At 44.3% G+C, this 10,000-nt stretch overlaps 2 protein-coding genes and 1 non-coding gene across 4 annotated transcripts in view; 2 read left to right on the top strand and 1 right to left on the bottom strand.

Annotated features, from left to right (window-relative positions):
• The first annotated feature begins 1,639 nt into the window (after positions 1-1,639).
• atp5if1a (ATP synthase inhibitory factor subunit 1a) lies at positions 1,640-3,557 on the top strand. The gene is made up of 3 exons (XM_030788955.1): positions 1,640-1,773; positions 2,380-2,492; positions 3,243-3,557. Exons 1-3 carry the CDS (start codon positions 1,705-1,707, stop codon positions 3,382-3,384), a joined length of 324 nt encoding a protein of 107 aa, XP_030644815.1. The 5' UTR covers positions 1,640-1,704; the 3' UTR covers positions 3,385-3,557.
• A 2,819-nt stretch (positions 3,558-6,376) lies between these two features.
• Positions 6,377-6,448, bottom strand: trnaw-cca (transfer RNA tryptophan (anticodon CCA)). Its single transcript has one exon. It is a non-coding gene; the product is annotated as a tRNA-Trp (tRNA).
• A 1,597-nt stretch (positions 6,449-8,045) lies between these two features.
• Positions 8,046-10,000, top strand: part of hnrnpr (heterogeneous nuclear ribonucleoprotein R) — a 15,076-nt gene continuing 13,121 nt past the window's right edge. For both annotated transcript variants that reach the window (XM_030789050.1, XM_030789049.1), the window contains exons 1-3: positions 8,046-8,179; positions 9,148-9,305; positions 9,741-9,859. In XM_030789050.1, the coding sequence (XP_030644910.1) occupies positions 9,152-9,305; positions 9,741-9,859 (273 nt within the window). In that variant the 5' untranslated portion in view covers positions 8,046-8,179; positions 9,148-9,151. The remainder of the gene's footprint in view (positions 8,180-9,147; positions 9,306-9,740; positions 9,860-10,000) is intronic.

The following is a 10,000-nucleotide window of genomic DNA, read 5'->3' as shown; positions in this document are numbered from 1 at the left end:
AGTTTTGGTCCTGAAAGAACAGATCTCATTTCTTTCCCCGCCTCTAAAACTCCTTTTCAGTTCTTGTTTTTTTCATCTTGTATAACCCTTTATCTGAAAGAGGCAGAAGAGAAAAGAAAAAGAGGGGTGGATGGAGATTGGGTGGGGGAAGTGCTTTTACTAAGCTGTTAGTCAGAATGTTCAGATGCTTGTATTTGTCTGTGATGGCAAAGTGAAATGTCAAGGTCAAAAATGCTTCCGGAATGGAAAGCATCTACGCACAACACTTTAGAGCCTGTGTGTGTGTGTGTGTGTGTGTGTGTGTGTGTGTGTGTGTGTGTGAGTCACCCTTGCAGAACACCCACAACCGTCATTCTCCTGGTGTGGATGATCATTTGTGGGAGCTGAAGCAAAGCCCACTGAGTGTCTCTGCTGTGAAGCCCTGAGAACCCAGAGGTTTCTGAAATGGAGGTTTGATAGAGAGAGTTCTGTGACACCCTGCATGTCAGGGAAAGGAAAGGACACTGGGTAAGCATTTGCCATGAAAGGGCTGTGTGTTTGTGAAATGTAAAGAAAGTTGATCTCTAAGGGCAATGTTTGCTTGTTAGGAGACACAGTGTGTCACAGTACTGTACTGTCCTTGACCTTGATTTGCTCCAAGCTGTCTTACCTTCCACAGCTGACCCAAGCAAACAGAGCATCCAGAGAGAGAGGACATTACACCCTTCACAGCTCACAGGTGAACTTACTCAAACCTGAGCGATATTCCTTACCTTCCTCAGATGAATTAGTGCTTGACTATAATAACAGTGATTTCATGTTGAGTTGGAGCCTTAGCATTACTGCGTCATAATGGACACATCAGGCCATGTCCTGAAACAGTCCAAACACACGCACACACACACGCATACACACACACACGCACACACACACACACACACATACACACACACACACGCACACACACACGCACACACACACACACATTCCTCCTGCCCTCACACTCCAAACAGCTCCTGCCTCCTACACACATACACATGTATGAGTCAGTGAACAAAGTAAAACAAATGAACCATAGAATAAATGAATTCACATTACTGATAATACTAAAATGAGTCAGCACACAGAAGTCACATCTTAAATGCCTTACAGACGAGGGAAAGTGTGATCTGACTAACAGAGCAGTCTTCTCTGATCCAGCCATCCAGAGCGTTTTCCACCTCATTCTCTCTCTTTTCTAAACTGAAAGACATGACTATGGCTTCGACAGAGGACGATCGTGAATTAAAATATGAATTGTGCCGTTACATGTCGGAGATGAGAAAGAGGAGCCATACCTCCTCATTTTGGGAACGAATAATCAAAACCATGTGGGTCGTTCCATAACAGATCACCCAATCAAAGGACGCCCAGATGTCAGCCGTTATAGAACATAGACTCAGTTTAGCAAATAAAAGTAAAGAGGAAAAGTTTACCAGTAAAAATACTGACTTTCATGTATTAATTGGCTTCTTATGTTTGTGCAGTTTATTTGGCAGTGGGATTACGTTTCGGTTTGGGCATGTTCCTCGCCAAAACTCTAGAGGACAGTACATGACGTTAACGCTCAAATATTCCCGTTTATTCGTGGAAGCGCATGCTGCCCACCCTTTACCTATTTCCGTGTTTAGATCTGACAAGGACGTACTATAACTTGGCTTTGCTGTTTGATATCGGAAAGTAGAGATGGCCCGACTCCTACGGACTAGTCTGAGAAGTTACTTCACTTCTCAGGTTCGCCTGGGATCTGACCAGGTATTAGAGCTAAAACGCTGTGTGTGGAACGTGCGGTATATTGATTTCTCGTTATATGAAAATCGACTGTTTTCACTGTTAAAAACTGACGCAGTTTGGCACTGCTGATTTTTAAGGCGTTGAAACAAAGGCCCTACGGCCACCTTGAGAAATCCGACTAGCTAATTTCATCATGCTCCAAATGCTTCGTCTGAATGAGCCCCTGTGCAGCTGGTGTGTTCTTAATTACTCAAAACATTTTATGCAAAGCATCGGATATCTAAGAATGTTGCAAGCTAATACAGTAGTCAATTTGACGCACGCTCAATTAGTCCCAGAATACTGGACTACGGAAATCTACAGAATAATGTTAATTCGTATATTATTTTTTTCTTATTCACGTCAGTCTTGCTTTGATGTACATGTTATAATTAAGGCCGTCGAGTATCAGGATTAACCTGGTAGGAGTAGTTCATACATGCACTTCGAACTTGAACTCTGATAACACGACCATGTATGTATGGGTATAAAATGTAAGCGTGCAGGTTGAGTGAGAACACACGTAAACAGGAAAAATGTGGGTGGTATTTTGAATGTGACCTAATTAAAGCATCTTTTTCTTTTTAGCTGGGTGAACTGGGTAAAGGAGCCGGTAAAGGCGGCGGCGGTGGCGGTTCGGTTAGAGAATCTGGAGGAGCGTTTGGCAAGAGGGAAGCAGCGGAAGAGGAACGCTATTTTAGGTAACTTTATACGGGTTTTAGACATGCTTTGGTTTGCCTGAAAATGCTGTGTACATTTTGAGGTCAGAAACATTTAAGTGGTGAGTGTCTGAAATGCTTCCTGCGAAGTTTCAACAGATAAAGTACTTATGTATTGCCAAGATGGCAGTGTACATCTAAGGAAAGAGACAGTACTATAGATGGACGGCCGCAGCTGTGGCTGTGTGAGGATGCTGCCTTGTCGAGTTGGTGCACACACACATAAGCCTGTCAGACAAACCACAGTAACTGATCCACTCTGAGAATAATGAAATGATTCTGAACTGATACTTTGCCATTACAAGACATGATGGCATCAGTTCGCTCTCTCCATCACACTACATTCTGATAAAATAACCAAACAGATCTTTGTAATATGCTCTGATTTACAGAAAAGCCCTTGGTCTCACTTCATCATCTTGGATCAATCTTGCTCTTAACTAAAGTCCCACAGCCATCATATTTCACTATGAACAATGAAAAATGCTGTAATCACACGCTGATATATGTATATGTGTGTGTGTGTGTGTGTGTGTGTGTGTCTGCACATGCAAATCTGAGTATTGCCCTCAAAGCTCCCACCCACACCGCCCTGAACACCCTGAGACTGGGGCGCGTGCGTGCGTGTGTGTGTGTGTGTTTGTGCGCGCGTGTGTGTGTGTGCGCGCGTGCGCGTGTGTGTGTTTGTTTAAATGACTGCTGAAGTAAAGACTCCTCTTCCCGCGTCTCCAGGCAGAAGGAGAGGGAGCAGTTGGCGGCTTTGAGGAAACATCATGAGGAGGAGATTGATCATCATAAGAAGGAGATCGAACGTCTGCAGCGCGAGATTGACCGCCACAAAGGCAAAATCAGGAAACTCAAACACGACGACTGAAACTCTCACCGCGCGCTCACGGCTCCCTCCGCGGCTGTGTCGCACCCGTTCAACTAACGCCATTCTTCACCTGTTGCCTGCTGTGTGGCCCAGGCTGATCTCTGAGTGTCACTGTGTTCATGTCTTAGGCATAGTCAAATCCTAAATAAACTATGACGCTGGTTTTGCAAAAAGGTGCACTATTTATGGCCTCTTTATTTAATTTGCTCAGAAATATTGCAACATGTCCATAAGTATGTTAACATGTTAATAAGTAAAGGATAATGTTCGGCGAGTTGATTTCGCTATAATAACCAGTTCACTGTGCATTATCCCGCTCATTACACGGCTAATCACTAAAGAAATCAATAGTTTGACACAAAATATGGACCTAAAATGATTTGATTTAAAAATTATTTTATTGCTTCCGTTAAAAAAAAAAAAAAAGTTCCATAGCAACGGCCTGTTATACATAGCGGTGGTTTGCTATACAGAAATAACAAACCGTAGAATGCCGTAACTGACCAATCAGAATCAGAGTATTCAACAAAGCCGTGAAAAAATATTTTTTAATATCATTTTTAATTTGTAACAGAACATCAGTGATGGTCTGCTTCTCCAGTCAAATATGAAGCTGTTTCCATATTGGACATGATGATCTGTCAGAGTTTGGGTGACATTCAGCTGCTTCAGTATCTAGCTACTTTAATGCTTAAATAACGTAGCAGGTCATTAAAGGTTGAACTGAAGCCATTCTATACCATGATTTCTGTCTTCTGTATGCTGGGAGGACTTGATGAATGAAACAGGAGTGTCAGAATGAGAGTTATACAGTCCAGCTGGTGAACTGAGCCGTGGGGTGATGGACGGAAAGACTGCCAGTATGTCCAAAACATCTGAGTCTCGGTCAACCACGGCCAAATCACAGAGTCTCACACAAACCTCCAACCACGGCCAAATCACAGAGTCTCACACGCGCCTCCAACCACGGCCAAATCACAGAGTCTCACACACCTCCAACCACGGCCAAATCACAGAGTCTCACACAAACCTCCAACCACGGCCAAACCACAGAGTCTCACACAAACCTCCAACCACAGCCAAATCACAGAGTCTCACACAAACCTCCAACCACAGCCAAATCACAGAGTCTCACACAAACCTCCAACCACGGCCAAATCACAGAGTCTCACACAAACCTCCAACCACGGCCAAGTCACAGAGTCTCACACAAACCTCCAACCACGGCCAAATCACAGAGTCTCACACGCGCCTCCAACCACGTCCAAGTCACAGAGTCTCACACAAACCTCCAACCACGGCAAGTCACAGAGTCTCACACGCGCCTCCAACCACAGCCAAATCACAGAGTCTCACACAAACCTCCAACCACGGCCAAATCACAGAGTCTCACACGCGCCTCCAACCACGGCCAAATCACAGAGTCTCACACGCGCCTCCAACCACGGCCAAGTCACAGAGTCTCACACGCGCCTCCAACCACGGCCAAGTCACAGAGTCTCACACGCGCCTCCAACCACGGCCAAATCACAGAGTCTCACACGCGCCTCCAACCACGGCCAAATCACAGAGTCTCACACAAACCTCCAACCACGGCCAAATCACAGAGTCTCACACGCGCCTCCAACCACGGCCAAATCACAGAGTCTCACACAAACCTCCAACCACGGCCAAATCACAGAGTCTCACACGCGCCTCCAACCACAGCCAAATCACAGAGTCTCACACGCGCCTCCAACCACGGCCAAGTCACAGAGTCTCACACGCGCCTCCAACCACGTCCAAATCACAGAGTCTCACACAAACCTCCAACCACGGCCAAATCACAGAGTCTCACACGCGCCTCCAACCACGTCCAAATCACAGAGTCTCACACAAACCTCCAACCACGGCCAAGTCACAGAGTCTCACACGCGCCTCCAACCACGGCCAAATCACAGAGTCTCACACAAACCTCCAACCACGGCCAAATCACAGAGTCTCACACAAACCTCCAACCACGGCAAGTCACAGAGTCGCACACAAACCTCCAACCACGGCCAAATCACAGAGTCTCACACATGCCTCCAACCACGGCCAAATCACAGAGTCTCACACAAACCTCCAACCACGACCAAATCACAGAGTCTCACACAAACCTCCAACCACGGCCAAATCACAGAGTCTCACACAAACCTTCAACCACGGCCAAATCACAGAGTCTCACACAAACCTCCAACCACGGCCAAATCACAGAGTCTCACACAAACCTCCAACCACGGCCAAATCACAGAGTCTCACACGCGCCTCCAACCACGGCCAAATCACAGAGTCTCACACGTGCTTCCAACCACGGCCAAATCACAGAGTCACACACTCAAACCTCCAACCACGGCCAAATCACAGAGTCTCACACAAACCTCCAACCACGGCCAAATCACAGAGTCTCACACGCGCCTCCAACCACGGCCAAATCACAGAGTCACACACTCAAACCTCCAACCACGGCCAAATCACAGAGTCTCACACAAACCTCCAACCACGGCCAAATCACAGAGTCACACACGCGCCTCCAACCACGGCCAAATCACAGAGTCTCACACGCGCTTCAGTGTTTTCAGAACTGCAAACTGTCAGTCCTTTTTTTTCTCTCTTTCATCAGATCCTAACAACATCTTTTTAAAGCCTTATGAATGAAATTATAGATTGGTCATGATGAAGAAACACTCTGAGTTTGGGGGTCGAATAAAGATAAACTGAGATTCAGTTATTCTTATGAATGATCCCACAGCAGAAACCGCAAAGTATTCCAGTATTTTTTAACTGTCATATTGAGATGTGACAGAAGTAGAATGATTTTGTAATTCTTTGTCTGCAATGTATGCTTGTGTTCGCTGATGTCTGTGAATTCAGATTATGGAAAGAGATTGGACGTACTGATGGTTTTTACTGGCTATCAAGAGTCGACATATATTACATTTACGAATATGACAGTTTAATGCAAAATAAAATTTGACCCCGACGTGATTTGAACACGCAACCTTCTGATCTGGAGTCAGACGCGCTACCGTTGCGCCACGAGGTCTACATGTAGTACTGCATGAATGACTGATTATACCCCTCTACGTAGACTGCATCGATGGTTTTTCTAAAATTGTTTAGAAATGTGTCGTATGGCTGCATGAATGTTTCGATACATAGCAAACTGTCATAGTTTTCTCTGTTTAATAAATTTCCTTATCGACACCTTGAAGAGCGAAAAGGTGCGTGAAATAAACAAAACGCAAAAAGACCATGATTCCACCCCTCCTCTTGACTTAGGGGAGCACTACCGATTGGGCCTACCGTTTGAACGACATCCTTAAATTGGACGAGGAAAAAAATTGTTGAGAATATAAATACACATATGGTATATTGTATTCTCTTGGTTTATTTATTATCCTCAACACCTACTCCTTAAACTAGAAAAGTCTGAAAAATGAAATAAAAAAAAAAACAAACGACGTACCTCACAAAAGTAGGAGCAGGGAAATGAAAACGACACGACCTGAACAATATTATTGCGCATATTCTGCTACGTTTAAAGGACATTCATTTACTTTGCCAGTGCAACAGATAAGACGGGGCTGTGGAGATCGCTGTCATTCTTGTGGTCATAGAGAAATGGCAAAGGACGGCATGTAACTCCAGCTGACAATTCATTTTAACATGGATTGAAACCCGTCTAATGAAACTAGGCTAGTTAAACTAGCCCATATAAGGCATTTCCAAGTTATACTCCTAACTATTAATGACTTAATACATAATACTTACATGTCATGCTACCATCAAACGGCTTATGCGCCGCATTTTGATGGAAATATTCTGTACAATGTGGCTGCGCATTGAACGCACCCGTGTAAACACAGCGCTCTAAATGTATCAAGGCCTTGCTCCAAAATTAAAATGTGTTGATACCACCACAAGAATAAATATAGATGATCATCATTTTGATTAAAGTAAACACCCAGAAAAATCGCAATGGTCTCTTTGGCAACATTAAAGGCTTGCTCTGCTTCCCTTGTGGTTTATTAGCTCAACCTTACCCGTGGTTAATTATGTTATCATTTTCAGTCTCAGATGTGTTATTAGTGTTATACTAGGCTGCCCTGCCTATGATGAATGTATCGAAGTATGTATAATTTGAGTTCTCTCTCTCTCTCTCTGTCTCTCTCTCTCAATGCTGTGCCTAACAATGAATATGGTCATTTTACAAGTAGGACAGATTTTACGAGCCAACTAATTAATTCCTGTTCAAGTCAACGAAATATCTACTTAAAATGATCTGGAAGCTCTAGCCTGAGAATTTCCACTCAACTGCATGCCCGCTGCAGTTACACCCAAAATATTGTCTAGGCGATACAACCTCACCAACAATGCATTTACCCAGTCAAAAAAGGCTGCGTTATATGATACGAGAAATTACTAAAATGACTAAAATGAAAATTATTTGGAATTATTTGTCACATTTTTAAGGTTGCTCTTTGCCTTTGTCGAAATAAACAGATATGAAGAGAGTCAGGGAGGTATGAATAGGTTTTGCTGACATTCCCTGCTACTGTTACGTACATGCGTGCGCGTGTGCCACCCGAAGCCAGGGACTTGCCTCCGCGCGAGGAAGTGGCGTTGTTTGAGCGAGACGGCGCTGTCTGCGTTTTTGTCTCGTGGTTTAAGATCCTTTAATATACTTTTCATATTTTATCTGTATCTCGGGTGCTGCGAAGAACAACGGGTTAAGATAAAGACTAATCTAGTGCCACTCGGTGAGAAAATATAGGTAAGGTTTTGCTGTAAGATTTATCAACCCTTTCTTTTGGCGCGTGCTTCATTTGAATTCTGAGTGGTGCCCAGTTAGCTAGGCCTCGGCTAGCAAGCTAGGCTAGTAACCATATAGGATTTATAAACACCCGATCAAATAGCTGTGTATAAAGATTTTTACTGGACTAGCTGAACTGTCTTTTAATCGAGTACACGGTCAAATCGTTAGAGCGAACGATCTTAAGGTTCTTTTCGGCCAGTTTTTGCCGGGTGATTCGGCGCCGGATTGTTTAACCTTAACACGCGAAGGGGGCGGAACGCTGTTTGGGGTTAGCATTGTAGCTAGTTAGCCAACTAGCTAAACAACTCCGACGAGACATGTAACGTGTGGCCAGTTTATCTCTCTTTCTATGTGAAGGTATTGACCAGGATAATGCACATGATAATCAGAAATTTTGATAATGGTGGCATTAGGTTGACGTTAATAATAAGGCATTGTTTTAGTCTTTATTCGATAGTTGCGCTAGCTGAGACTTGGTCAGCTGTAGCTATATCGAATTTGGATTAGGTGATATTGTGACATCTGTTGTTTTGCTTTTATTTATTATTTAAAAACGTAGTAGATTACTTATAGGCCTTGAATGACCCAATTTTTATCAGACAAATAGTTCATCGGATGCAGGTATTTCTGAATCGGGTTACGCTTGTGTCCGAGAAAACACGTACATCTGTCATAAGTGGAAACAATCACAGACAGTATACTGTTGAGCTGAAACGGATTTTTTGGCGAAGTTGCATTACGGTAATTAGACGAAGAGCGAGTCCAACATCGTGATACATATCTGACTAGGTGAAACTTGATATGTTGGACTGGAACAAGTTGAGTGAAATCCTCTGAAAAACCCGCGAATAAAGAAATGAGATATTTTGTGGTAGTTTGACAGTGGGGCAGAACAGGAGAAGAGACGAGCTTTCTGTTTCTTTCAGAGGAATGGCCGCCGAGGTAAACGGCAGCTCCGCTTTGGCGAAGGAGGAGGAAGAGCCGATGGACGTGTCCTCCACGCACACGGAGAATTATCAGACTCTCATTGACGCTGGGCTCCCCCAGAAAGTAGCCGAGAGTTTGGACACAATCTTTCAGACCGGTGGGTAGCGCTCACGTCTTTACCGTTCTCACGGCTTTCTCATTACAGTATTACCTCAGAAAGTTACGCCCACAAAATCTGAAGTCCTGCTGAATTTTGCCCTAGTCTGCTAATGAAGTGTTTAATTTACCTGAATAAGGTGTGTGTGTGTGTGTGTGCGTGCGCTGTAAAGCCAGTGTCAGGTCTGTTTCAGCTGTATGTAAGGAGGTTCACATCTCTGAGACTGGAAATCTGTCTTTGTAAACTGAGGCCCGGAGAACACACAGAGAGCAGGAGAGTGGTTGTCATTTTCAGAGAGTACTAACGGGCAGTTTTAGGGCATCAGTAAAAAAACCCCAAAAAACACGTCAGCACTGGTTGGACTGATGCTGTGTAAGACTGATAACTCTGTGTGATAAGACACAGGATCAGTGTTGGTGTTTGTTTGTGTTTCAGGGCTGGTGACCTATGCTGACCTTGATGAGAGGGCTATTGATGCGTTGAGGGAGTTTAATGAGGAAGGAGCCCTGTCGGTGCTGCAACAATTTAAAGAGAGTGACCTGTCCCATGTGCAGGTGAGCACTACACTCCTTACCCCTCACTCTTACTCCACACTCAACACTCCTCACTCTTACTCCACACTCAACACTCCTCACTCTTACTCCACACTTAACACTCCTCACTCTTACTCCACACTCAACACTCCTCACTCTTAC

Source organism: Chanos chanos, chromosome 12, assembly GCF_902362185.1.
Source record: "Chanos chanos chromosome 12, fChaCha1.1, whole genome shotgun sequence".
Lineage (NCBI taxonomy): Eukaryota > Metazoa > Chordata > Actinopteri > Gonorynchiformes > Chanidae > Chanos > Chanos chanos.
This window is presented reverse-complemented; position numbering and strand designations above follow the sequence as displayed.